General features: G+C 40.0%; 3 protein-coding genes across 3 annotated transcripts in view; 2 read left to right on the forward strand and 1 right to left on the reverse strand.

The window, feature by feature from the left end:
* The window catches only part of LOC119721408 (GREB1-like protein), a 39,638-nt gene extending 33,255 nt beyond the window's left edge, over window positions 1-6,383 (forward strand). The window contains 7 exon segments of the mRNA XM_038191479.1: window positions 372-576; window positions 1,370-1,538; window positions 2,103-2,309; window positions 3,260-3,395; window positions 4,256-4,484; window positions 5,693-5,824; window positions 6,136-6,383. Coding sequence (XP_038047407.1) covers window positions 372-576; window positions 1,370-1,538; window positions 2,103-2,309; window positions 3,260-3,395; window positions 4,256-4,484; window positions 5,693-5,824; window positions 6,136-6,302 — 1,245 coding nt within the window. The 3' untranslated portion in view covers window positions 6,303-6,383.
* Window positions 6,384-9,208: 2,825 nt separating this feature from the next.
* On the forward strand, window positions 9,209-14,366 carry LOC119721410 (cytochrome c oxidase subunit 6C-like). The gene is made up of 4 exons (XM_038191481.1): window positions 9,209-9,345; window positions 11,386-11,508; window positions 12,633-12,788; window positions 13,450-14,366. The coding sequence occupies exons 2-3, from the start codon at window positions 11,394-11,396 to the stop codon at window positions 12,761-12,763; spliced, it is 246 nt and encodes an 81-aa protein (XP_038047409.1). The 5' UTR covers window positions 9,209-9,345; window positions 11,386-11,393; the 3' UTR covers window positions 12,764-12,788; window positions 13,450-14,366.
* On the reverse strand, window positions 14,252-22,687 carry LOC119721409 (trimethylguanosine synthase-like). The gene is made up of 11 exons (XM_038191480.1): window positions 22,534-22,687; window positions 21,943-22,060; window positions 20,859-21,258; window positions 18,959-20,531; window positions 18,624-18,729; window positions 18,045-18,125; window positions 16,806-17,590; window positions 16,447-16,578; window positions 15,755-15,971; window positions 15,528-15,606; window positions 14,252-15,146 (listed from the first exon to the last, which is right to left on the reverse strand). The coding sequence occupies exons 2-11, from the start codon at window positions 22,053-22,055 to the stop codon at window positions 15,039-15,041; spliced, it is 3,594 nt and encodes a 1,197-aa protein (XP_038047408.1). The 5' UTR covers window positions 22,056-22,060; window positions 22,534-22,687; the 3' UTR covers window positions 14,252-15,038.
* Window positions 22,688-23,542: the final 855 nt, after the last annotated feature.

Genomic DNA, 23,542 nt, shown 5'->3' on the forward strand with positions numbered 1-23,542 from the left:
ATGGGACACTTGCAAGCTCTGTTAAGTGTACATGTAAAACTTAAGTCATCAGTAACGCCTCCCTCTTCCTAGAAGACCCTGCAATCAACACTCGGATCATCCAACACTAGTCAAAGTGAGGAACCTGCCAAGTACAGCAAGATCCATCAGGTACTAAATCACAAAAACAACCTGCCTCCGGGTCTGTGGTCACCAACTGCAGCAGGATACAACTGTGGCATTGTTTTGGGGGGACTAACTCCCATTGTCTCAGAATTGGCAGTTTATGCACTTGTGTTGATGCCAATTGAACAAAGTCCCACAGACTTTACACCTGTTCCACTTTGAAGGTTAGAATTTAGAAAATTGTTGAATTATTTGTGTTCCTACAGGGTCCAAACGCCGTCAAGACGCCCATCTTCATGTGGACGTTCGGACGGCACGAGCACGGCCTGATCAACCTCCACCACGCTATGGAGGGACGCAAACACGTCCATGTCCTGGTCTGCAAACAGAAAGACGCGCTAGCCTATGAGAAGCAATGGCCAAATCATATCATACTGGTTCTACCGACAGTAGTCAACGATGCTGGGCCTGGTAAGCAGTTTAAAAATCATACTTTACCTTGTGTGTTGGTTCGAGTCCCACCCGAGTGATTTTTTCCAACTTTCACTAGGGAGGTAACACACTGAGTAAACAGTGTTTATACGTCAGTGAAGGGCAAAACCTAACATTGATTTACATCACCCCGACTCAAATTCCATCTTATCTTGTGTATGCCCACTTTAACCCTTACAGTACCACATTGTTTTGACGTGGCTCCCCCAAGTACCACATTGATTGTTCAGTCGTGCAGAAATCACTAGACCGTGAAAATGGACCACAAGTTGAAAACTCACTTTGTTCAACTGAGGTGTTTACTAGCAAGGAATGATTAAAAATGTTCAGTCGCTGCTAAAATTTTCCCTGGAATTCAGGATTTGACTCTGAAATCTCAAACTTTTGGTATTTCTTCATCATCCTCATTACGGCCCGTCTCATTTCATATCGAGACGAGTTCCGGACAAGTTGTGGACGTTGTATTGAGTATAAGTTGCAGGATTCTAAACAACTTTCCCGCAATGACGTTATCAGTATTGGTGAGTCAAGCAGTTGCTAATGAAAATTTCCCTGGAAAATGTCTGGGACGAATGCAGAGCATCTTCCGGACAAAGTGAATGATTCTACCTGCAATTTGTCCGGACTTTTCCCGGATATGAATTGAGACAGGCCCTTAGGTTTCAAGCAATCCTTTTTTTTCATTACTGGAAAGAATTTAAAGAAAACAAATGGATGAAAATTGGGACTTTTGGATCATACAAATCGGAGACTTTCGTTATTTGTCCTGCAGGTGCTGCCAAGTACTTCATCAAGGAGTTGGCTTACAACAACCTGCAGCTGGAACGCAGCCGACAGGAAGAGCTGGGAGTGAACAGACAAGAAGTCTGGCCGTTCATCATCATCACCGACGACTCCTGCTTCTCCTGGCACGAATGTGTGCCGGGCAAGAATGATTCAAGGTCAGGGGTCACGTGGGGGTCGTTATGGGTCACATCAGAGGTCATTATGGGTCAAACCAGCGGTCATTCAGAGATCATTATGACTCGCACCAGAGGTCACTCAGGTCATCATGGGTCACAACAGAGGTCATTTGGAGGTCGTTATGGGTCACATTAGGGTTCACTCTGAGGTCGCTGTAGGTCACAACAGGGATCTCTCAGGTTAGGTGTCATTATTTAGGGGTCACACCGGAGGTCACTTGGGTCATTATGGGTCGCACCAGAGGTCACGCGGTGTTTACTGAGTTCAGAATAGACATTGGCTTGCATTTGTTACTCCTTGTGCTAGATGAATTACGCTAAAGTTTTGTTGGAGAGATAATGTTTGCATTTTCATAATTTCATTTTCACCATTTGTGGAAATGTGATAGATTGAGTATAAATGGAAATATAGCAAAATTTGACACGAATTTAGGAAGTATCTTTAGTATGACATGAAGAAAATGGTTTTCTTCTGATCAAATTATATTTTAGTACCTGTATATTTTTTCATCATAAATCTTTTTCTTGCATTTCTTGTTGCAGAATTGATTCCCTAATCTCATTGAAAACCTTGATCGAGGAAGTGGAGGCCATACCCAAGCTGGTCAGCTATGCTCTGATTGGCTTCCAGCAATGGGCCAGCAGGTCAAAGGGCACGGTCAGAGGTCAACCCTTCTCACGAGGTCACCTGTACAATATGGTCTTCCTGAATCTGGAGGAGACGCAGAATGTCCAGTATGATCACCACAGGTTGGTAAACCAGTTAATTTGATCCTAGGTCAGTAAACCAGTTAGTATGGTCACCATAGGTTGGTATTAAACCAGTTGATTTGATCATAGCTTGGTAAACCAGTTAATTTGATCATACATGTAGGTTGGCAAATCAGTTAGTATGATCATCATGGGTTGGTAAACCAGTAAATTTGATCATAGGTTGGTAAACCAGTTAGCATGATCACCATATGTTGGTTAACCAATTTTTTTTATCATAGGTTGGTAAACCAGTTAGTATAACCACCATATGTTGGTAAACCAGTTTTTTATCATAGGTTGGTAAACCAGTTAGTATGATCATCATAGGTTGGTTAACCAGTTTATTTGATCATAGGTTGGTAAGCCAGTTAGTATGATCACCATAGGTTGGTTAACCAGTTTATTTGATCATAGGTTGGTAAGCCAGTTAGTATGATCACCATAGGTTGTTTAACCAGTTTATTTGATCATATGTCGGTAAATCAGTTAGCATGATCACCATGGGTTGGTAAACCAGTTAGTTTGATCATAGGTCGGTAAACCAGTTAGTATGATCGCCATGGGTTGGTAAACCAGTTAATTTGATCCTAGGTTGGTGAATCAGTTAGTGTAATCACCATAGGTTGGTAAACCAGTTAATTGTCCATGCTCTTCAACATTCTTGATCATAGGTTGGTCAACCAGTTAGTGCGATCACCATAGGTTGGTAAACCAGTTAATTGGCCATGCTCTTCAACATTCTTGATCGTAGGTTGGTCAACCAGTTAGTGCGATCACCATAGGCTGGTAAACCAGTTAAGTGTCCATGCTCTTCAACAAATTCAATTGTTTTCCTCCTAAGAGTTTTTACCAGTGTTCTTTTAAACGAAAAGTGGGGGTAGGAACCAATCTACCCTGCAAGAAATTATTTACAAAATTGCTCTTTCGGTTTTTTGTTTTTTTTTCAGATTTTTCAACGAGGACGTGGATTTCAATCTCCGCGCCCAGAGCAGCTCACTACTTCTGTGTCAGATCAATCGATTTTCGGTCATGAAGAAACTCATTCACATCGGTGATGACATCAACGTGATACCGTGCTCTAAGGTGCGAAACACTCTATAAATATGCGGAACAAGTTCCAGAAAAGTTTATTGAAAAACCCAGAATCTGATAAAAAGAAAAATTTTCCCGTTGTTTTCTTATCAGAAATTGCCTGTAGGTTACCATGTGTGACATGCCTTTTGAATGAAAATAGCCCTAACAGTCCTGAATCCTCCAATTTCAATACGATTTTGCACACCCCCTAGGGAGTTAAAGTTAAGCAAACTTAAACACAACTAAAACCATTTCAGTTGGTGGTCAGAAAGCATCTATTTACATCATCAAATTTTTTTTCTATCCGTATGATGTGAATGTTTATCCTGGCAAGCACTTGTACAACAATGAGTACATGTATACAGTTTTTACGAAATTATGTCATCTAAGGGCAAAATATTGAACTTCTGTCTTGTTCTGATGGTTAAAGGCATGTACATGTAGGGACATTTGGAATTGCGCGGAAATATGTACCTATCAATTTAACGAGAAAAACCTTTGCTGGAAGTGAAGATAGGACTGGTACCAAATACCCTGTGAAATTGTTCCGCCTAAAATGGTATAATTCGAAAGAAAACATTCATTAAAGGTGTTTCAGAAATGTGCCTGCAGGCACAGTGGTTTATGTGCATTAGCAATGCAGTCCAGTAACAAGACCCCGGCAATTGTGGATACAATATTTTCTATTGTCTCAAAATGCAGTTTATCCACTGAGCTGAAACTTCAACAAGTTAGTTTTTATGCACTCTCCTTAAGATTTTGAGAAAAGTATTGCTGCAAAGGAAAACAAATGCACAAACAGAAAATGTTCCCATGTACCTAATGCCATATTTGTGTCACATTCTTCAACTTTCTCTTTCACCTAACAGTCGTCTCCAGCAGGGAGTGGCCATTCCAGGACCAAGATCCAATTCCGTAACTACGTCTCCACCCCCGACAGCGAGGAGCTCGTACCCCTCCTGGCCCCGCCCCAGTACCTCCTCGAACGCTTCCTGGAGAACAAGAGCGGGGAACGACTCTTCCCGTTGGCCGTCAGCAACTCGGAGAATCCTGTGCTGCTCGTCGACTGTTACTTGAATCTTGGGTCACAGATTGCCGGTACGGGAAAGATATTTGCTGGTCCCAGCGGGCCAATCCTAGTGTCCCCTTGTTCCTGTCTCATTTACTGACTGACTTATTGTCACTTGTGAGCCGGGCAGTGCTATTGTATAGGATTACCCTGTAATGCCAAAGAATGGGCTAAATCCGGCCTATAGACCATAATCGTGTTGCGGCCATCTTGATTTTTTTCCCATTCAAATCAACGTAACCAAAGCGAGACTGGAAGGAAAAATAGTCTGGTTCCTTTTTGCACAAAAAAAAATTATCATTCAGTACTACATGACTGAAATGGTGGCAGCATGATAAAGGTCTATTGTGTAGACCAGATGATATGAAAAGATGTCCAGTGAATAGCCATTCTGAATAGAATTTTGACACCAGTTTAAAGTCCTGGAATGCACCCAATTGGGCTACAAAACGTGTTTTAAATGCAATGATGTTCATTGGAAAGAGCATTTAAAAGTAGGATGTAAACATCCACACAACCATCCTTTAAAAACTGGGCGTAGTTTTGTGTTATTCTTGCAAGAACGAATTTCGGTGGTCCAAATGTTTACTCTCAAAAATTTAGCTGTTGGGTGCTAGTCGTGAATCCCGGTGCACATGTTCTACCAGTGCATCGCATTTCACAGACGTGCGAAAAACAACATTTATGTCTTGGTGCTGTGGGTATTTCTGTGACACACACACAACGTGTACCGTACATTGACTGGACACGGCTGGAAATACCTATGCGTATGCCACAAAATGTCCGCCGCATCCAATGTAAACAACCAAGTTTTTCCCGTCTTTTCTTGAGAACGGTAAGACATGTGGTTAGTTTCCTTTCAACCAGACCTTTGAAATAGGATAAGTTAAAAATCGAAAAATATAAAAATGATCAGGGATTTCAGGCCGTAATGTCCCTTTTAACTTAGTCGTGCCCACTCTTTGCAACAAGTGGGCCTGGAGCAGTGTGCACATTAGCCTTTTTCAAGATATGTAAGACACAAAAGGAGGGCGCCATTTAAAGTAGATAAACTCTTGTATTTACCCAAATTTACTCACTCCAAATTACCCCCTCGTATTGTGTCCATCAAAAAGACTGTCTTAGCGCCCTCTATGTTGCCCGCTCAGCCTCCATTGTGGAGATTGAATTTAAGACAAGGGATCTTACAGGATTACGGATCCGTCCCTAACCAGTTTATTGATTTCTTTCTCCGCAGTTCATTTTGTGAGTTCCCGGCCCCACTCTGTCAACACCACTCCAGACAATCTCATGTTCAGCGGCCTCCTCCTGTACATGTGCGATGCGTTCGTGGAAAGTACTTTCCTCAAGCAATTCCAGTTTGTGTCTGGTATGCCATTCATTTTGACAATTTTTTTTTTTTCAATAATTTTTTTTAAATTTAAAACATTTTTGTGGTTTATTTGAAATTCTTTTTTTTCTTCAAATGTTTGACCAAATTTTGACATTACAAGCACATATCAAGCCACAAACAGTTGAGTAACTTTGGATGTCAATGATTTGTATAAAAATTCTTTAAAAATTTGTTGAAAAATTTCAAATTGAAGGGTGTTCCACTGTATGATGTTTCAGTCACCCAATGTCGGATTGTAGAATGGCGCCTGACAGCTGTTGTATTATGATTCTTTTGGATGACTCTAGGTGCCAGACTCTGTCTCATCAGCCCAGACAGGAGCACCTTACGGCGTCAAGTCGTCCGGTTAGACCTGGAAGATCGCTGGCGATTCCGTCTGAGGGACGAATTCCAAACGGCCAACAGGACCGAAGATCGGCCGCTATTCTTACTTACAGGGACATATGGTGACTAAAGATACAGCTCGTATAACGATGTATATAAAGCACTCATGTATGTATCTGATCGGATACGATTCAAAATGTACCAAAGCACGGAAATAAGCAGAATTTAGGCCAAAAAAAAAAGTCTCCGGTTTCTGGTACGCGCGCGCGTCGCCGTAGCCATGCGCGTCGGCAAAATGAAAACAAATTTTTTCAATGAAAGATCATGTCTCAAAACCGCCAAACTCACTGGTTTGACTGGAATCCTGCTGCTGCACAATTTTAAGGTGTTTTTAGATTGGGTTATGGTCGAGAATAAGCTTTATGTGGCCGCTCTGGACTCCCATATATTTGCACTAAGTTTAGTCGGGCACCATTTGCAGTCATCAGCCGACATTTGAAGCAAAAAAATCAGGTAAAAAAAAAAAAAAAAGCCGCATCGCCGCACCACTTTTTGGGCAAGCTCCATACCAGAAACCGGAGACTTTTTTTTTGGGCCTTAGCTGAGTACCAGCCAAAGTGATACAAATTGTGTGATATTTTGACCGATAACCAAAAAATTTTCAGCTTGCGTGAATCTGTCACAATTTGTTAGTTTTTCAACTTAAAAAACTGTAATGCAAAGTTCCTCGCACTATATGTTGGTTTTGTAACGATAACTGTTCACATTTCCGGGGGAGGGGGGGGGGGGGTTTGGAAACGAACCTTACGGGCAAATCCATCTGCAAAGTTTTCTTTAAAAAATATAAATTCAAGCAAGATTACAAAATTGGACATTTATTTTCATATTTCCTTACTGTTAACGTTTTTACAATCGTGTATTTTTAATTCAAAAGTGTTACATAAGGGGTAATGTAAAAAAAAAAAAAAAAAGTATACAATTGTGTGTGCATTCTTTCAGTTTTATGAATTTATAAATTTAAAGTAATAGTCTTTATTTTAAGCATTTCCACAAAAATGTTGGACTTTCCCACAATTGTTGAAACTTTTGTTCCGTTCTTTTTTGTTTTAAATTAATTTCTGTTTCTGTTTTCATTTCTTTCTTTCTGTTGAAACCACAGCTCAATTTTGACAACTTTCCGTCAATTCAATTAATTAAGCAGTATTAATCATGGCATTTCGTCAAGTTATTTAGGAGAAAAAAATTGTTCTTTTTTAGCAGTATTGTTTTTTTTCATAGCAGCTGTCAATTGTCCCATGAGTATCTGTGTTTACATAATACATACCAAAAATATCAAAGATATATTTCAACAAAATTGTTTTCCATTCATATTTTTTTATAAACTTATCAAATTTTTAACAAATAGCCAATGTAATGTGCAGACCCCTTTTAAAGTAAAAACAATAATTACTGACATGTAAAATTAAATTTTGTATGCATGGAATTATGGACTCAGTTTTAATTCATTAGCCATTCATAAAATCAACTTGAAAGAAGAGACCTCCATTAATAATGAAAAGAATATTTTACTTCAAGAAAAACCAACTGGACAATTTTGTTGACCAACAGGATATAATACAGGTTGTCCCACAAAAAAAAAAACAGTCGAATCGGGCTTGTTTTTAGAAAAGTGGGGTTAGTATTCAAAATCGTGTCTAACGATTGCTGAGTAGAATTATTGGTCTTCCTAGTGCTTTTTAGTTGGTTTCATTAGGATGTTTTGTTCAAAAGATACAGCAATCACAATATGGGACTTGAAAAAAACACTTGGGCCACTTTTTTATTTATCAAGTTTACAGATCGAAGCCGGTAGAATAAGTCACATGTTCCTCTTGGAACAAAGGAAATAAATCCTTTGCGTTTTTCTAACTGCGCTTTCTCACTTTCAAGGAAAGTACCCTTGAGTTGATGAAGCATAGCGTTTGTTCCAATGCATCGATGTGATAGAAATAAAGTTTGTATGGTTGATTGCTTATCTGACTTTAAGAGGTAATTTGAAAATATTCCAAAACTCACATGCAATATACCTTCATTAATTGGTTTTTCGACTGTTAGGTTTTTTTGTGGGACAACCTGTACAAATAATGAATGTTTGTAAGTGCAATGGTAAGAATAGTTTCATGAGGTGACCGATGGAATGTTCCAGTCCACGAGGCGAAGCCGAGTGGAATGGAACGTTCCATCTGTCACTGAAAGAAATTACTCTTTCCATTGCACAAAATTAGTGAAACATTCATTATTTGTTTTACACAACATCTGACTAAATCCTTGTCATCTGATTGGTCAGAGCCACCAATAGTTTGACAGAATAGAACTTCTATTCTTGCGGTGCGGTTGGGCTGTGCGTTGGGATGAATAATTCAACGACATGTGATCAATGACCCATCAATCAGATAACGGGGATTTGTTCAGGCGTTGTAGAATGGTTGATGTACAAGTAAAATCAAACGACTGAAACTATGAACAGTAATTTTTCCCCAACACTTACAACTACATGTAGTTACATAAGCCCCACACAAATTGGCTATTTTCTTCAGAGCGTAGAACAATGTATATCAAAAGTATTAACTCATAAAAACTGTTCCATTTTTTTAAAAACAAGTGCTCAATGTAAATAAAATAAATGTAACTGCCATTCACTACCTGTGTACTTGAATGTATACTGATAAACATCATAAGTCACAGAAAATTGTCCTTGTTTGCTTTTTTACTTTAAATTGATTGCATTTAAATTATATTTGCAAAAATTTTGTTGTTTAACATACTGTATTTGGGTAAACTCATACAAGTTTGACAACAACTTTTATACAACTTTTAGTCAAATTAGTAGGCACTTACGTATTTCAATTGTCAGGGTTTTATTTGATGCGCCACCCCCCCCCCCCCAAAAAAAAGAGAGAATAATAGCAACTTTCCGAAAGTTTCGAGTGATAAAAACAGGTATTTCCATCACATAACCCCCTTTTTGTAAGTGAAACCGCGCCCCTTAAAAAGGAGAGCTTTGCCTCGATCTCAACACGTAGGCACACCAGCGCGGTAACGCTCCACAGGATGCGTTCTTGCTCTGAGTAAAAGGTTGAAGCCGGTCAACGGCAGTCATCTTGGAATCTCAAGCGATAGGAAAACAAGTTTCGGTAAGAAAGTTATCAATTTCGGCTTTTTACATGAACACGGAGCGTTCGAAATTTATTTCATCAGAGTAGAAATATCGGGTTAGGAAGTCGCATTTAATTAAAGTTGCTTTGGAAACCTTTTGAGCAATTGGAGCGTCGTGAAAGCTAGTCCGAAAGTCCAGAAACAGTTGGTGTCCGGATTTTGGGCACAAAATTTGATTTGATTTTGAACGGGTTCCCTTGGCTGGTATACCTTTTCACATTAGGCCTAATAACTAAGTTACTATATGAATATGTAGAGTGTCTTGTAAGTTGACCAGTTAAGATAACCTGTTATTTTTGCTACTCACACATCCCACTAGGCTTAGATGTTTGTAGGAAATTATTGTTTGAATATTGGCCATGTTGGCACTTGGATTTGACCGTGACACCGATTGTTGTCGTTTATAAACTGGCACTGCACTTTGTTGTTTTGAGAATTTATTATATTATATTGCGTACTTGTATAGGTGCGCATGCACAGAGGAATACCAGCTCAAGAACGAATAAAAATGAAGTGAACCAGTTCACGGATCTTTAACATGTTTAACAAGCTAACATGTTTCAGTTTTAAACCAATAAACGTTTCGTAATATTTTTGGATGCATTGTTGCGTAGCTTAGGGTAATGTATAGACCCGTGAACGTGGCGTTGTATACAACGCCACGTTCTTGTTTCATTTCGAACCTGGCGAAATCGATCCGACATACATAATTCCGTATGGGTGTTGAGTACTCACCTAGAAATCTAAATTTGCCCGTCCGATTGTTTCGGCTGTGTAATTTCGACGAAATTTGCCCATCAGTAAAGACCCATACGAACGTGTAGAAATTAGATTTTAACCTGACCCTGACAAATAACCCCGGACGCGTCTGAGTCGCTTGGACAGATTGACGGCTGTTTCATGTCGCAACCCCGAAAAAAAAAACCCCGCAGATGATTGGCTGCTCAGCTCATCTCGTGTACAGTACGTGTGTGCACACACACGCGGGCGCACGTGCGACCGCGTGCGGTGCGGTGAGAGAGGAAAGGACTTGAAACTTGTCTAAAACGATGTCTGTTTTAGCTGCGACAGTAAACAGCCGTCGAATCATACGAAAATAAAACGCAATGCGCATGCGTCAGTTGGGAGAAAATGGCAGCTAGCAGTAGCGGACTGACTTCATGAACCGGGGCCAGAATTTTCCTCAATTTTCGTCAAATGCAAGTTTTGACGTACAAATAGAATTCAAGACAGCTTCATATGTGAGTACTTATTACATGGGCAAAATAACGTCCAGTGTGTGTAACGGAGGGAGTCAGAGGGACACGTTCGCCAGGTTCGAAAATAGACAACAGCGTGGCGTAGTTTACAAGCCACGTTCACGGGTCTAGGTAATGTAAAATGTGACAACTTCAGCATGGTCAAGGAGTTATACTACCATGGAGGAGGTTTTTCCTTCCTCGATGCTCGTACTTGATGGAATGTTTACTTCTACTTATTCTAACGTTTAATACGTGTCCTACGAAATTTTGTGTAAAACTTTGCTTGAGCTAGGTAGCTAGGCGCTAACGTTAGTGGGGGAGGGGGGGGGAACAGGATGCACCACATTACTTGGTCAGGGATGTGCAACATTACTACTTGCTGCTTTGTAATTGTAGGGCCTACATACCGAAAAACATGTTGGTGTTATTAACGGAAAGGTTCCCATATCTGGCCATCACTCATTATTCCCTTCAGTGACCTAACATCATCAGAAAGTGACAATATGTCCTAAAAAGTCCAATTTAGCTGGGAAAATATTGAAGTATTTACTGAGAAAACACTTAGAAATGTTCAGACCAGTCTCGTACGGTTTGTGCACAGGGTGACAAGTGATGGCCAGATATGGGAATCTTTCCAGTTGTTGGTACCAGGAATTTGTCCTAGGCCTACACTGCTTCGTTGTGAAGTCGGCATCTGCCAACGTGTTCAAATTGAAATGCTCAAATGTCACTGTTTTGCTTAAAATCCTTCAATGTGTTCTTATGTGAATGTTGCAGTGTCAATCATGTCAGCGCTACCTAGACCCCAGATGAGAGGCTTGTTGAACAGCCATCTCAAGAAGCATTTTGCCATCGGACTGGTACTGGCTGTCACCGGAGCCGCATGTGTCAAATTCTTTTGTGAGTGCAAAAACTGCAATGATTGCAATGTACAGTTTTAAAATTTTGATGGATAAATTTGAAAATCTGTGTGAAACCACAGTCTTTGTGGTGCATTCATAGCCCCAACAGGGCAAGATAACCATATGCGAAGTTCACTAATTTTCCTCTGTATTGACTAACAAGCCCCCAGATAGCAATTTCATGTCATCAAAGTCAATTTGAGCAGTGAGAAAATACAAGCATTTTCTTAGAAAACACTTAGAATTTTTCAGTCCAATCTCATAGGGTTTGTACACAGGGTGTTGAGTGAACTTTATATATGGAAATCTTTCCCCTAACAGTACTGAATCCTCCAATTTTAATACAATTTTGCACACCCCCTAGGGAGTTCTGATTATTGAAGAAAGTGGAAATATAGGGTAACTTGATCTTATTTTGTGTAATAAAAGAGTTGGTGCTCTGGTTTTATGCATCAGGTTCTCATGGGTCCATGAAAGTGAATTTTTCTGAGGAACATAATTTTGTGCAACTTTCTACTCTTCTTAAATGTACAAAAAAAATATGTGACATCCCTTTTTGGTTAATTATTTATTGAAAAGTGTACTGTTGTAAACATTTCTTTTTTTTAAATTCCATGCTTTTCCAGACAACTGGGGGGACTGTTAATGTAATGCCATTGCAGGAAGACACTGTTCAGTTTAAGGGTTTTCTGTTCATATTGTGAACCCAAAAGTTTGCTCATTGAAAATATTCGTGACAAAATATTGCTCATTGGCCTACTACCATGTACTGACCAATGAAGAATTACCAAAAAAAAGAAAATAGGTGTAACATTGAGGTTTCTGCTTGAAATTACATCACACTTTTGCTCATGAATATGGAATTGGCATTAGCATAAAAAACAAAAAGGCACCAAAATACCCTTGAAAATGGCAAAACAAAAATTTAAAATAGCGTGACATTTAAATGGGACACAGAGGTGCATTTCCAAGGATTGCTTTAAAAAAAAATTATTGGTTATAAAATTATGTCCATAGGTTGATTGGACATAATATGATGGGGCCCTTTAATAATAGATCAGTCCATTGATTGATGGACCTGTTGTATCACTGATCGATTTATTCCGTCTTGTCCAACCGCAGTGTTCGATTGGAGGAAGGCCAAGTACGCCGAGTTCTACAAGACGTACGACGTCCAGAAGGATTTTGAGAGGATGCGAGAGCTCGGAGTGTTCCACTCCGTCCGTCCACTAAGTGAATCAGCAGATGAATAGGAGTCTCACTCAGTAGTTTATACATGTAAGACTGGCAATGGCAATTAATTGATTATTCCCATTAGGGGGTGACACCGTCACACGCTTCCAGGATTTTGTAAGGATTTTTCCTGATTCCATGATTTTTAAAGGTCTTTTGTAGTCTGAAAATACGCTTTTAAATTGGGTTGCATTTGCATTCATTACGCAAAAATTCATTAAAAAAAAATTGAAGAGTAACTATAGTTCATGACTAAACATGGCCGGATTTTTGTCTTCGATGTCTCATTCAAAAGTGAATGACTTCTGCATTGCTAGAAAACTAGCGATTTAAGAACATCTAGCATTAGAGTTTTTAGGGCGAGACTTGAAAATGGCATGGGGAGAACAACTCTAACAGCATTGATTTTTTGGGGATGTTACTTGATTATGAAGTACCGAAGTGTGACATCATTTAGAACCAGAAAGTGTTGTGCAAATGAATGGAGTACGCGCGCATTGGTTCACGGGCTGAATCACGCGCTAATGTCCTTTACACACATTTTGTGCGCGCGACGTATTCACTTCGGTACTCCATAACTGCGGGGGAGGGGGGGGGGGGGGGCGGTGTCACAAAACTATTAACATCTTTCTTTCAGGAAAGTGTCAATTTACATATTTCATTTTTCTCCCCCAAAAAATTCTTCATATTTCTCTTTCAATCTCAGGTTTTTCATCGTTGGTGTGTGTTACATCAAGTTTTACAAGACAAATGTTTCCATGGAGATTGAACCACCAGGCCTTCCCTGTGGGGAAAAATTAAACCCGGAGGAAAGTTACTCGTGTCTTCGACCCACGCCACCTTAAAACCAGAAACCGCTGGAGCATGAAAGACCTGCTTTTCTACTGTTAGGAGCCCAAGTAAATGATGGAAAAACAAGAAAAATACAAGAACCAAAGTTTGAGGAAGGTTGCAACTTGCAATATCACCATTTCGAGTTTCATTTTCCCGATAATTTTGAATCCCCAGTTCCTGTTTTTGATTTGATGTGTTACTTTCTGAATGATAGCAGACAAGTAGACAACGAGGGAAGAAGCGTTTTAGTTCATTATTGGTTTAATATTCAAAATTGGTTTTAAAAAAATACATGTTATGCAGTCAAAAAGTATACTTCAAATCTTTATGTAGAGTGCATGATTGATGCAGTGAAAACAAAAACAGCACTTGTCGCCAACTTATACGGAGTTGCGTATTACCAGAGACAAAACTTTGCTTGGAAAATTTAACAGAAAAGTCTGAATAGAAAAGCAGACACGTACATCAGTTCTCATTTCAACTGCAGTCGTTACTACAAACACTGTTAATACAAATTCTAGTTATAGCAAACAAGGTCTTGGTCCCTATCATGCATTTATGTGCATAATGAATGGGACCGGCACTCCACTTGACACAAAATTCTGATATAACAAACATTTTGGCTATGTCCGGCTGAGGTAGTATTAACGCGAGTCGAATGTGGTTCTGTTTTCGCTAAGCAAAACTCGACAATTCCTGTTTTCACACTTGGACCATTCATGTTCAATAGTTAGACCTCTTGAGTGGAATAATTTATGTTTTAAAAAGAATGTTTGAATAAATTAGATCCAGAAAAAAAAAATGCAAATGCCTGTGTCTTTTGATTTCGAGTCTTGAACACAGATAATCCAAATGTTCTTCAAAAGAATCCAAGAGCAAATTCAATATTAGATTTTACCCTTCAATGACGTACTCGGTGTGTACACATGAGCACACCACCATGAATAAAAAGTCTCTCTGTTGTCAACTACCTTGTCCTTGAAGGATATTTTTTAAAATGGTTTTACAGTTTGAACTATAGGATCTTCGGCCAACACATGCACAACGCATCAAAGGCTTACCAATTCAAGAAAATGTGATAAACTTGTATTCAATCTGGTGCCATAAATAATTTGTTGAACAATGGTTTCTTTCAATGTTTGCCCTGGTTTTTGAAGATGTACCTCTTATGAAAGGCCAATTATGAAATGGTTCTGTGGAGCGAATGAAATTTTGAAATATGTTTGACACAAGTTGACCTATTAGCAGTACCTGTCAAATTGTATTACATTGTATATCATTGTGATACATTGTATTTCATTGTGATACATTGTATTTATTTCCTGATGAACCCATAAAACCATAGAGAGCTCAGGCGGTTTTAGGTGCTACAGGAAGTAATAGCGGGTTTGGAGCGGTACAGTGACTAATGGGTGATTTCTCCTCGGATTGAATGTGTCGATTTTGTCTGACAGCAGGACTTCAACCATCCACAAGTTCTCCGTAGTAAGCAGTCACTGTCTTGATTTTCTTATTGAGAAAATTCTGCTCTATCTCCATACGTCCTCCAGGGCCTGCTAAAGATGCCAACTACGAAGAAGAAACAGAAAATGTCAGAAGAAATTGAATCATTACTTCATGAAAATGCAAGGTCTCATGGCCAGCCATTCTTTGACTTTCTGTATACATAAACATTGTACATGTATATGTGTATCTTGGTAAAGTCAAATGTTCTACAAACATACCAAGTTTCAAGTTTATTTTACACTATTAATAATGCTGTTACAAGATATGCGTAAACTTAACAGAACTTGGAATAATAGTATGGGAGTAGTCATTAATATTTAAATAGTAATTCAAAAATGATTAATTAAAATGACAATTTCCTTACTTAAATCGGCTTTATTACATTTGTTGTTTCAGCTCTAATTTTACCAGATGTTTTTTAACTTGGACAATAGAATGTCTCACCTGATCCACGTTTGCATTCCGTGGAACAAAGAAAGCGATATTCTCTGTAATCTGCTTGGTCTTCTCAAACAGCTTGAAGGTGAGTTTCTGTTAAGGAAAACATTCGGCTGGAATTTTCAAATACTTGTTCTAACTGATGCAAACTCCTATTGTTTCATTAAATCAATTTACCATCTGCTATAGGGTTCATATATAATCATTTCTCTGCCATTTTTTCAAAAGGATATGCATCTAGAGGCATCATGGTGGTAATATCGTAGACATCAGCTTGCAAGTAGTCCGGCCCGCCCCAGGGAGGGCTCAGGAATACCACGTCGGCCTTGAGGCGATCGGCCAGAAGAAAGTAGTCCCCTTGAATAAACTCAATGCGGTCTGCAACACCGTAGACTTTGGCGTTGTGACGTGCACAGTCTATCTTTACTGGATCGATGTCGACTGCTATCACTGTCAAAGGAAAACAGCAATATTGCCATACCACTCATTAAAAGTTTAAAGGGCCCATGTAATAGATTGGTTTTTTTAAAATGCAATCCTTGCTAATGACCTTTGTGCCCCATTAACCAGTTCACGCCGGATGACGTGTATACCCGCAAAGGTTTTGCGGTAATCGGAATGGATGACGGATAAACACACAGGGAGCGAGGCTGGAAATATGTCGGCGACCTGCTCAGCGAGCGAGGCCCGAGGGTGATGGTTTCAACCCGCCTGGCTTGAGGTCGAGTCAAAAGTAATCCAGCACCTCATTCTGTTCTTGTCAAGACAATCCCAGCGCCAACTGGTTGAACCATATTTTCAATCTTCATTACTGCCATTTCAAGGGTGTTTTGATGCCTTTTTTGGGTTTTTGTTTTTTGCTAATACAGATTTCCATATTCATGAGCAAAACTGTGATGTCATTCAAGGAAGAAATTTATGATACCTCTCTCACAGGTGAACGCCAGCTGTATTGCGTTTCCCCCAACACCACAGAAGGCGTCGATGATAATATCGGAGCGACAACGCCGGGCTTGATGTTTGGCTATCCTCTCGGGAGTGACTGAGTACCAACCCTCTGACAACAAAGAAAGAGCGAAAGAACTGTAAAATTGGTTAAAAATCTTGGATTTACTGTTTACTGGTCTTCGCCCTACCTTATCCCTCTTTTGTGTTTTCCTTCCACCATTCCATGCTTCTGTGTCCCCCACTCGTTTGTTTCTGTTCCACTGTCAATTTGCCTTTTATTTGTTTACTATTTAATTACTGAGAGTTTCGTAAATCTCCAATTACTATTAACGTTACCTTCATCCATCTTAATCCCATGGTCAAATCTGGAGAACAGGCGATAGCGTTGAACCCAATATTTCATCATGCTTGGATTGCTGCTTATCTCTGGGTATTCAGCAAGTCTCGGATCTTGAGATGAAGCGGTTGATTTCTTATTCTGAGGAGCACCAAGTGAAGTCCCCGCCTCCCGGATGCCAACGTCTTGTGGAAGATTCTTGGAGGAGTTCCCGTTCTCTTTGGTAACTGCTTTAGATGCCTCAGACATTGATTCCTGATCTTGTGACTCTGTTTCGGTGATTTCTTCAAAAGCGGAATCCTTTTGCAAGCCACAAGCAGCACTGGAGTTCTCCTGATCTGAGGTCCAACACAATGTCTGTTCCACAAAAACACCGGAGTCCTTTGTTTCATCCTCAAGGCTGACAGAAGTTGACGTTGCGTTCTGCTCTTCTGTGGAACCTCTTTCGGTGTTTTCTGTACTCGCATTGTTATCCGCCGTTTCACCAAGAGGTGCTGACTTCCTCTGCAGTTGATTGCTTCTTTCCTCTCCCTGGGAACTTAAGAATGCCTTCACCTTACTAATCGTGTTGCTGCCCGGCATCTTCTTCACTTGCTTCAAACTCTCTGCGCCATCTGACCGCTCGCGTTGAATCTCTGCTTCTCCATTGCTCGCCTCTCCTGCCTCCTCATCAAACCAGATGTGCATCGGAGCTTTCCGCATGTTCAGCGATTTGGATTTCTTACTGACGTTTTTCCGGATGTACTTAACTCTGACCGAGGAAAACCTTTCCTGCTCTCGAAACCTTTGAAAATCAATAATAAGTTTTGATGATTATGTTTTGATAACAGAAATGCAACTTCGGATCTTGTGAGATGGAATTTTGCATTGGGGATATGTAATTCAATATTGGGTTTTGCCCTTCACCGATGTAATTTCTTGGGCAAATTTTAACATCCGTGCAGTCAGAGAGCTGGGGACTCGAACCCACGACCTCCTGCTTACTAGTGCAGACGTCTTAACAACTTGTCCATCAAGCTTGCAGGGGTCAGCTGGCTGTTCAAATCTGATATACCACAATCAATCAATATTTCATATTATGAAATTTACCTTTGGGGGAAAAAAAAAAAATTCTCGTGGACTTAATACTCAGTGCTGTCAGATGGCTTTTGAGAAAAATTCAACTAATTAAAAAAATGGTGATCTTATCATGCTCAGCTTTGGTGAAGGTTAAGGGAAGATTAGAAAATACAACTTACTTCTTAGATTCAGCGTCTGAGCTCAATCCAAGTCGTTTCAGAACATCTCTGCCTCCTTCACCATCAGTTTCCAATTCGTGGCTACAAGACAAACAGGAAAAACAACAAGTAGCCTTTTTAAATCTAAACCCTCAGAAAATTAAGTAAGGTAAAGTTTATTATACGAGCCAATATGGCCCATCAGGCCACTGCTTATCTCCAGTTTCCTTGGCATGAAACAACAGAGAATATTTCTATTCCCCTGGATGGGATGCCAGTCCATCGCAGGTCACTACCCAGCTAATGCCAATACCCATTTATACTTCTGGGTGGAGAGAGGCAAATGAGGTGAAGTGGCTTGCCTAAGGACACAAACATATGGCCAGCAGCTGGATTGGAACCCCTGACCTGATGATCACGAGTCACGAACCCTAACCACTGGGCCACACTCTCCCACAAAAATTTTGTAATAAACCTCAACTCTCCCATCAGAATCCACCAGATTTGGGATGATTTTCAGGATTACGAAGGTAGAGCCCATATTACACAGAGAATACAGCAAACACTTTAAACGTGAATAAAAAAAAGAGCAAATTTGACCTCCTCTTCATTTGTCTTGGCCTCTCCTCCGGTGGCTCCTCCCCATCCCCTCCATGTCCAACTCCGTCACCCCCGCCTTTGGAATGGAGTCTTCCACTTCCATGCCCTGCAAAAATGATTCAGTTCTCATGTGTCAGAAAAAAACATCTGGGAAGATTTCGAATGTAGTTGAAATTTCACTGGTTTTTGTCGGAAAAAAAAATCTGGGAAGATTTCGAATGTAGTTGAAATTTTCACTGGTTTGTATTTAAATCAAGTCCAACAGAAGCCAACCTTTTGAGGTTCGTGTGAAAGGAAGTATAAATTGTTTTGGATATAGTAGCTGTGTAACTAACCTATTTGTTGAGATACGTTCGCCCCATCTCCACTCAACTGTGACTTTTGAGAAACCTTTTTCCGTTTTGATTTTCCGTCGAATGGCTCTTTGTCAACGTCACTATCACTGCGACAGCTATTATCACAATCTCTATTACTTCCATTAGAGTTATTCAACTCTTCTGTGTTGTGATCGATGCCATTACAGGAGTTGACTCTCTGTGATTGGTCAACAGCATCACCTGATGTATTGGAAGCTTGTGATTGGTGCACTGATTCATCAGACGGGAGCTGATTGGCTGTACAGTCACTGCTGTCCTCAACCTCTTCACATGATTGGCTATAGTCAGCACAAGAATGTAGCACCAGCTGTGATTGGTCAGCCACTGAGCATGTCCTCTCTTCTGATTGGCTAGTCCTACAGTCTGGTAACCCATGTTCTCCATTCTCAGTAACACCGTTCTTTATGTTAGTATGGTAATACTGGTGATAGTACCAATAGACTTCTCCACAGTGTTCATCCCACAATCGACTCCATTCTTCAGTCCATCCATTTCTAGTGCATGAGTTACTCTGCAACTCACCGACACTGTTTTCATTCCCAATTTGCGTAGACGCATTCTCCAAATCTTGACGTGCAGCATCTTTCCCGTTGAACTCGTCTGGCAATTCTTCACAACTGTTAGGAAAGGATTCTCCTTTCCCTGTTATTTTCAGGAAAATTGCTGACTGGTCTGAAAGCTTGCGATCATCAGTCGGGCCACTCTCAACTCTTGTCAACGAATCGGAATCATTTGTAACATTCATCGTTGATGTTGTCTTACAATCCTCAAGAGAAACGGTCGACATCTCTTCAGCTACAGACTGAATAGTGGCTTCTTGAAACTGATGTAAGTGTTCTTCAATTTCTGAGCCAGATACATGCTCTGTAGCAACCAAGTCAGTCACTGTGTGTTCTTTACGAAGTAAACTTGATTTACTACCCAAAATTTCATTTGCTTCAAACTTTGTCGCCTCATCAAATGACACGGGGAAATCTTGTGCACATATGGCCTCCACGATGTTCGTATTGCTCTCATTTTTCACAGGTTCACTCATTTCATCTTGTAGTTGATGTTCTCCACCTGACTGCATAGATGATGCTTCAATGAGGCCATCGCCAACTACTTGATCTGGATATTTCTGGACCCAGTTCTCCCAAATGAGCGTTTCCCCGTATGTCTCCCAATACTCCTTCCATCCTGTGTCAACATCTGCTTCCTCGGCAACATCAGTTGCCTGGATACCGTCTCCATGACAGCACTCATCTTCTTTTGATGTGACGGTGGACCAGTTGCCAGGCAACGGAGCAACGCAAGTGTCTGGTGCCTGTTCTTCCTTTTCTGGAGCTTCCAAAGCATTGTGGGATACATTTGTCTCTGATGCATGATGGGATACATCTGTCTCTGATGCATGATGGGAAACATCTGTCTCTGATGCATGGTGGGAAGGGTCAAGGTCATGACTCCAAACTCGCTGCTGCTTCTTCTTCTTCTTGTTTTTCTTGTTTGCTTGCTTGTTCCCATATCTCACTTTGGGCATGTAGTCATCGTCCTGCCAATATTTCAAATAAAGGTTTATCTATTAAACCATAAGATATTTTTCGTTAAAAATATTCTGCTGTTAGAAACATGGAGATGACAAAGTGTTTTTGTTTTTCCAACTTATTATATGATTTTAATGCACCAATGTAAAGACAGTTAAAGAGAGAGAAAGTAAAATACCTTGCCCAAGGACACAACACTTAGAAAAATCTGGATATAAGTGAACCCAGCACCTCCTAATTTCTAGTAACTGTTAACTGCTTGCTAAAACCACAAATTCAGATCAAACAAATGGAAGGAAACGAGGATTTGATGTAAACTTGAATGAAGAACAAACCTCATCAAAATCTCGGAGCGACCTGACGAAACTGAGAGGAAGGCCCATGTCTCTCATCACTTCCTGTTCTGATGCAAATTCTCCCTGGAACGGCAAACTGGGCTTTGTGTATGGACTGATGTTCTTACCATCGACCCTGATGTTGCTTGATGAATATTCATATTGCTCATTACACAGTGTGACATCATCACCTGTTGATTCTGATTGGAAAATTTCAGTGGTCAGCTCAGGAACAACATCTAATTGGTTGGTGATGACATCACCAGATTTTAATTGGTCGCTTTCAGTCAAAGCTCTGTCCAATTCATCTTCATCAGTATCCAGCTCCTTTGCTTCCAGATCTTTGTATTTTGACGGATCAGGCTTGCCATACAACCCCCACTCATAGAGTTTGGAATCACTGTGAAAAGAAACCATTTTTTTTTTAAACAATGAGTGCAATATGCACCAAAATGTTGAATTAGCTTTCACATCTATGCAAGGTTTTAAAGGAATAACTGTTTATTATTGATGCAAGTCTGTAAAGATCTGATCTTCAACTTAATTTCCTTTTAACTTAATTTCAGGGATGTTATTCCTATAGATCTTTCAGGAAGTCATTCAAGACATTTGGAGTTGAAAAATATTTCTGGCCAAAGTACGTAAAATCTGTCATGAGCCAACATAGCCCAGCAGGCTGGCGTTTATCTCCGGTTTCCTTGGCATGAAACGACTGAGAATATTTCTACTCCCCCTGGATGGGATGCCAGTCCATCGCAGGTTACTCCCCAGCTAATGCCGGTACCCATTTATACTCCTGGGTGGAGAGAGGCAAGTGGGAGTGAAGTGGCTTGCCCAAGGACACAACATATGGCCAGCAGCTGGATTCGAACCCCTGACCCTCTGATCGCGAGTCTAGAATCCTAACAACCAGGCCACACTCCCCCGAAGTATTACTACCCATAACCCTCCAGGCTGCAATAAAAACAACCTCATTCAGGCTATTAATTATGGTGTAGTACTAGTAGCCAGTAGCCACACCTGTCTATTGTGACCACTCCCATAGGGTGGCCACAGTACACAGGTTAAACTGAGATTAGTTTACCTGCAGAACGCTCTTGTGCACCTCACAGACACTTGAGGGCGCTGTTCATTTGGATTTGGTGGCATCGTAAATTGAAGCTCTGCTACGCACTGACTGTAGTAATGTTCTGCCATCTAAGCTGAAAGGTAAAACATACAAAAAAGTAAACAATAAATATTCAAAGCCATAGTCAGACATTGACAATATATTTGCATGACTCACAGACACAGCTCTAAGGGAACTGTAGAATTCACGAACTAAATCACCAGATCAGAGACGGGGTGTTGTCAATATTATATTGTCTTTGGTTTTATTTAGTCTTTGAAACCCTGTCATCCAAAATGTTTGTGTTGTATTTTGTGTCTGTATGTGTGCTTAATATGATTACCTGAGAAATAATGAAAATAATAAAGTTACAACACATCTGAAAGTTGAATACTTGTTAAATCCATTGTAAAAATTCATTCAATCAGCAGTAAAAGTCTGCAAATTGAATACAAACTTACTTACATTTCGTTAACAAATCCTTTCTAATTTCTATAGTCATTATTTTAGACTAAATCAGATTTTAACAACAATGAACAACAATCACAATGGAACTGGTTAACATACCACTCGGAGGATCTAAGGGATCGGTGCTGAAAGCGAAATTAACTTGTCGAATTCAGTAAAAGTCTGAGTTTTGGCGTCTCATCAATGCAATGTTTACAAAATTGCATCACACACATGCACAAACGATCCTCGTGCGTTTTATTCAGAAGGACACCCTCAAGAGTTCACACGGTGACAGGCCCCTCGGTGTTCGAGATGTAGACGGCCCACACTTCATTCAGGAAATAATATTTTTTCAATGGGAATAATTCCCCTGGCTTAAAAAATGAAAATTTAATAATCTGGAAGTGGCACACTGTTGTTTCATATTCCAACAAAGGCGAGCACACGTGACGACGCATGATGTTTGACTGTCATATGCATAAACAGAGGGCGCTGTTTATGTTCATTGTGTGAGTTTTGGACCTTGTATAATTCTGGCTATTGTCTAGTTTCTTACGTGACACTGAATGCTCGCACAATAATAATTATCTCTTGGGACTTGTTACTCGAAAATTTGCCTGAAAAGGATTTACGTTTCGTTTTTTATTTGTCAAGAAAAGTGGTGCAATATTCTCATTACCTCCGCCAAGGAGGTTATGTTTTCATTGGATTTGGTTAGTTTCTTTGTTGGTTGGTTGCCGATTGGTTGGTTTGTCTGTTAACAAGATAACTTAACAAGTTATGGACGGATTTGCATGAATTTCTTTTAGGGGTGGTCCTTGATACAAGTACAAATCGATTGTTTTTAAAGGATTCTTCACCATTTGTGCGAGTATTTCTTTTGGGTGTACTGACAATATGGCGGGGAATTGTTCAGCCTTGCCGGAGGTTTGCGATCTCTGAGTGCTTTCTAGTTCGTTTTCCTTGGCCGTTCTTAAATAAGGAAATATTTGAGCAAGTACTTGTTTGTAATTCATTTCACATTGTAGATGACATAACAGAGAAGAGGAACTGTTAATAATCATAGTCAAATGTTTTATTAAATTTTCTCGGCCAAAATTCCAAATTACAGTTTAATTTACAAATT

Source organism: Patiria miniata, unplaced genomic scaffold (assembly GCF_015706575.1).
Source record: "Patiria miniata isolate m_02_andy unplaced genomic scaffold, ASM1570657v1 HiC_scaffold_13, whole genome shotgun sequence".
Classification (NCBI taxonomy): Eukaryota; Metazoa; Echinodermata; class Asteroidea; order Valvatida; family Asterinidae; genus Patiria; species Patiria miniata.

Coding starts and splice junctions, on each gene's coding strand:
- LOC119721410 (XM_038191481.1), top strand. CDS start 11,394: ATGTCAGCGCTACCTAGACCCCAGATGAGAGGCTTGTTGAACAGCCAT. Junction 11,509..12,632: donor CGCATGTGTCAAATTCTTTT/GTGAGTGCAAAA, acceptor GTCCAACCGCAG/TGTTCGATTGGAGGAAGGCC.
- LOC119721409 (XM_038191480.1), bottom strand. CDS start 22,055: ATGGCAGAACATTACTACAGTCAGTGCGTAGCAGAGCTTCAATTTACG. Junction 15,607..15,754: donor ACCATGATGCCTCTAGATGC/ATATCCTTTTGA, acceptor ACAGAAACTCAC/CTTCAAGCTGTTTGAGAAGA. Junction 15,147..15,527: donor GGAATGCAAACGTGGATCAG/GTGAGACATTCT, acceptor TCTTCTTCGTAG/TTGGCATCTTTAGCAGGCCC.